The sequence below is a fragment of the Zalophus californianus genome, chromosome 11 (genome assembly GCF_009762305.2).
Source record: "Zalophus californianus isolate mZalCal1 chromosome 11, mZalCal1.pri.v2, whole genome shotgun sequence".
NCBI classification, from domain to species: Eukaryota; Metazoa; Chordata; class Mammalia; order Carnivora; family Otariidae; genus Zalophus; species Zalophus californianus.
Window position 1 is genome coordinate 107,359,342 of NC_045605.1, and position 2,257 is coordinate 107,361,598.

Sequence of the window (2,257 nt, forward strand, 5' to 3'; positions counted from 1 at the left end):
GAGTCACTGAAGTGCCTTGCTGGCAACACTGCAGAGCCGTCCGGAGGATGTGCCAGGAGCAGATGCTGGCTGCTGTGTGCTGCTGGCCACCACCTGCTCAGGAACTGGGAGCTGGGAAAGCTGACCTCAGCAGGAGCTGGTCACTGGAAAAACTGGTCTGCATGACGCAGATGCTCAAGGAAGCTGTGCCCATGAGGAACCTATTGTGAGAAAACTGCCTGCCCGAGAGCTGAGCATTAGATGGGCAGAAGACCCAAACAGACATTTCTCCAAAGAAGACATCCAGATGGCCAACAGACACATGAAAAGATGCTCAACATCATTCATCAGCAAGGAAATGCAAATCAAAACCACAATGAGTATCACCTCACATCTGTCAGAATGGCTAAAATCAAAACCCCAAGAAACAACAAGTGTGGGCGCCTTGGTGACTCAGTCCGTTAAGTGTCTGTCTTCAGCTCAGGTCATGATCCCGAGGTCCTGGGATCGAGTCCCACATCAGGCTCCCTACTCAGTGGGGAGTCTGCTTCTCCCTCTACCCTTCCCCCCTGATCGTGATCTCTCTCTCTCTCTCTCACTCTCTCTCTCCCAAATAAATAAATAAAATCTTAATAAAAAGAGGAAATAAGTGTTGGTGAGGATGTGGAATAAAAGGAACCCTTGTGCACTGCTGGCAAGAATGCAAGCTGGTGCAGCCACTGTGGAAGACAGTATGGAGGTTCCTCAAAAAATTAAAAATAGAACTAGCCTAAGACCCAGGAATGGCACTACTGGGTATTTACTCAAAGAATATAAAAACAGTAATTTGAAGGGAAATATGCACCCCTATGTTTACTGTGGCATTATTTACAATAACCAAACTATGGAAGCAGCCCATGTCTGTCGATAGATGAATGGATAAAAAAGATGTGGTCTATATACACAATGGAATGTTCACAATGGAATATTTTATATTTATAATATAAAAAAGAATGAAATCTTGCCATTTGCAACAACATGGGTGGATCTAGAGAGTGTTATGCTAAGTGAAATAAGCCAGTCAGAGAAAGAAAAATACCGTATGATTTCACTCATATGTGGAATTTAAGAAACAAAACAAATGGACAAAGGAAAAAAAGAGTCAAACCAAAAAAACAGTTTGTTATCTACAGAGATAGATACCTCCAGAGGGGAGGTAGATGGGGGGATGGGTGAAATAGGTGATGGGGATTAAGAGTACATTTATCGGGGGCGACTCAGGCCTAGCCTAGGTTGGAGTGTGGTTAGTTTTGAGGCAGTCCAGATGGGGACGCTACCAGAACGAAAAGATATTCCACCGTGTGTGAAAGCTCCCAAAGACTTGAAGGATCCCGAGGTGTTGCAGGTCCAGACGCAGCTCTTGGAAGCTATGTTTGGCCCAGCTGGATCTCGAATCCCGTACATCGAGCAAGTGAGCAAAGTCATGCTCGAGCTAAAGGTTCTGGAATCCTCGGACCTCACTGAGATCGTGGTTTATGGCTCTTACTTGGATAAGCTCAGGGCCAGGTGGATGCTCCAGTCCATGGCCGAATGGCACCGCCAGCGACCGGAACGAGGGATGCTCAAACTTGAGGATGCCATGAAAGCCCTAGAGCTAGGTCCTTGGATGAAGTGAAGCCAGTTTGCAACCAACGTACCTGGAATCAGGATTTAAAGAGTAAACTGTCTCCAGAGCTGGAATGGATGTGGTCTGGTTGAAATTCTCCTCCAGCCTGACAAGGAAAAACCAGCTGATTTTTGGGTCTCCACCTTTGTCTCTGAGTTCTAATGTGGCTCCCCCTCCCAGGTTTGCTAATTAAAATAAATTTTTAAATAAATAGCAAAAAAAAAAGAGTACATTTATCACGATGAGCACTGAGTAATATAAGGAGCTGTTGAATCACTATATTGTACACTTGAAACTAATATAATGCTGTATGCTAACTACACTGGAATTTATTTAATTTATTATTTTTTTATTTTTAAGTAAGGCTCTATGCCCAGCATGGAGCCCAACACAGGGCTTAAACTCATGACCCTGAGATCAAGACCTGAGCTGAGATCAAGAGTTGGATGCTTAACTGACTGAACCACCCAGGCGCCCTCCCACTGGAATTGAGAGAAAGAGAGAGAGAGAGAGAGAGAGAAATGAGCACTAGAGAAAGGGGTTCTGCAAGAGACTGGCAGGGGAGACACATCAGAACCAGGAAAACCCTTTCTTCCTTCAGTGGCTCTTCAGCGCCCTCTATTGATAAGGACA

General features: G+C 45.0%; 1 protein-coding gene across 1 annotated transcript; it reads left to right on the forward strand.

Annotated features, from left to right (window-relative positions):
* The first annotated feature begins 1,282 nt into the window (after positions 1–1,282).
* On the forward strand, positions 1,283–1,792 carry LOC118356111 (developmental pluripotency-associated 5 protein-like). Its single transcript, XM_035723109.1, has one exon. The coding sequence runs from the start codon at positions 1,283–1,285 to the stop codon at positions 1,631–1,633; it is 351 nt and encodes a 116-aa protein (XP_035579002.1). The 3' UTR covers positions 1,634–1,792.
* The last annotated feature ends 465 nt before the right edge of the window (positions 1,793–2,257 follow it).

Coding starts and splice junctions, on each gene's coding strand:
- LOC118356111 (XM_035723109.1), top strand. CDS start 1,283: ATGGGGACGCTACCAGAACGAAAAGATATTCCACCGTGTGTGAAAGCT.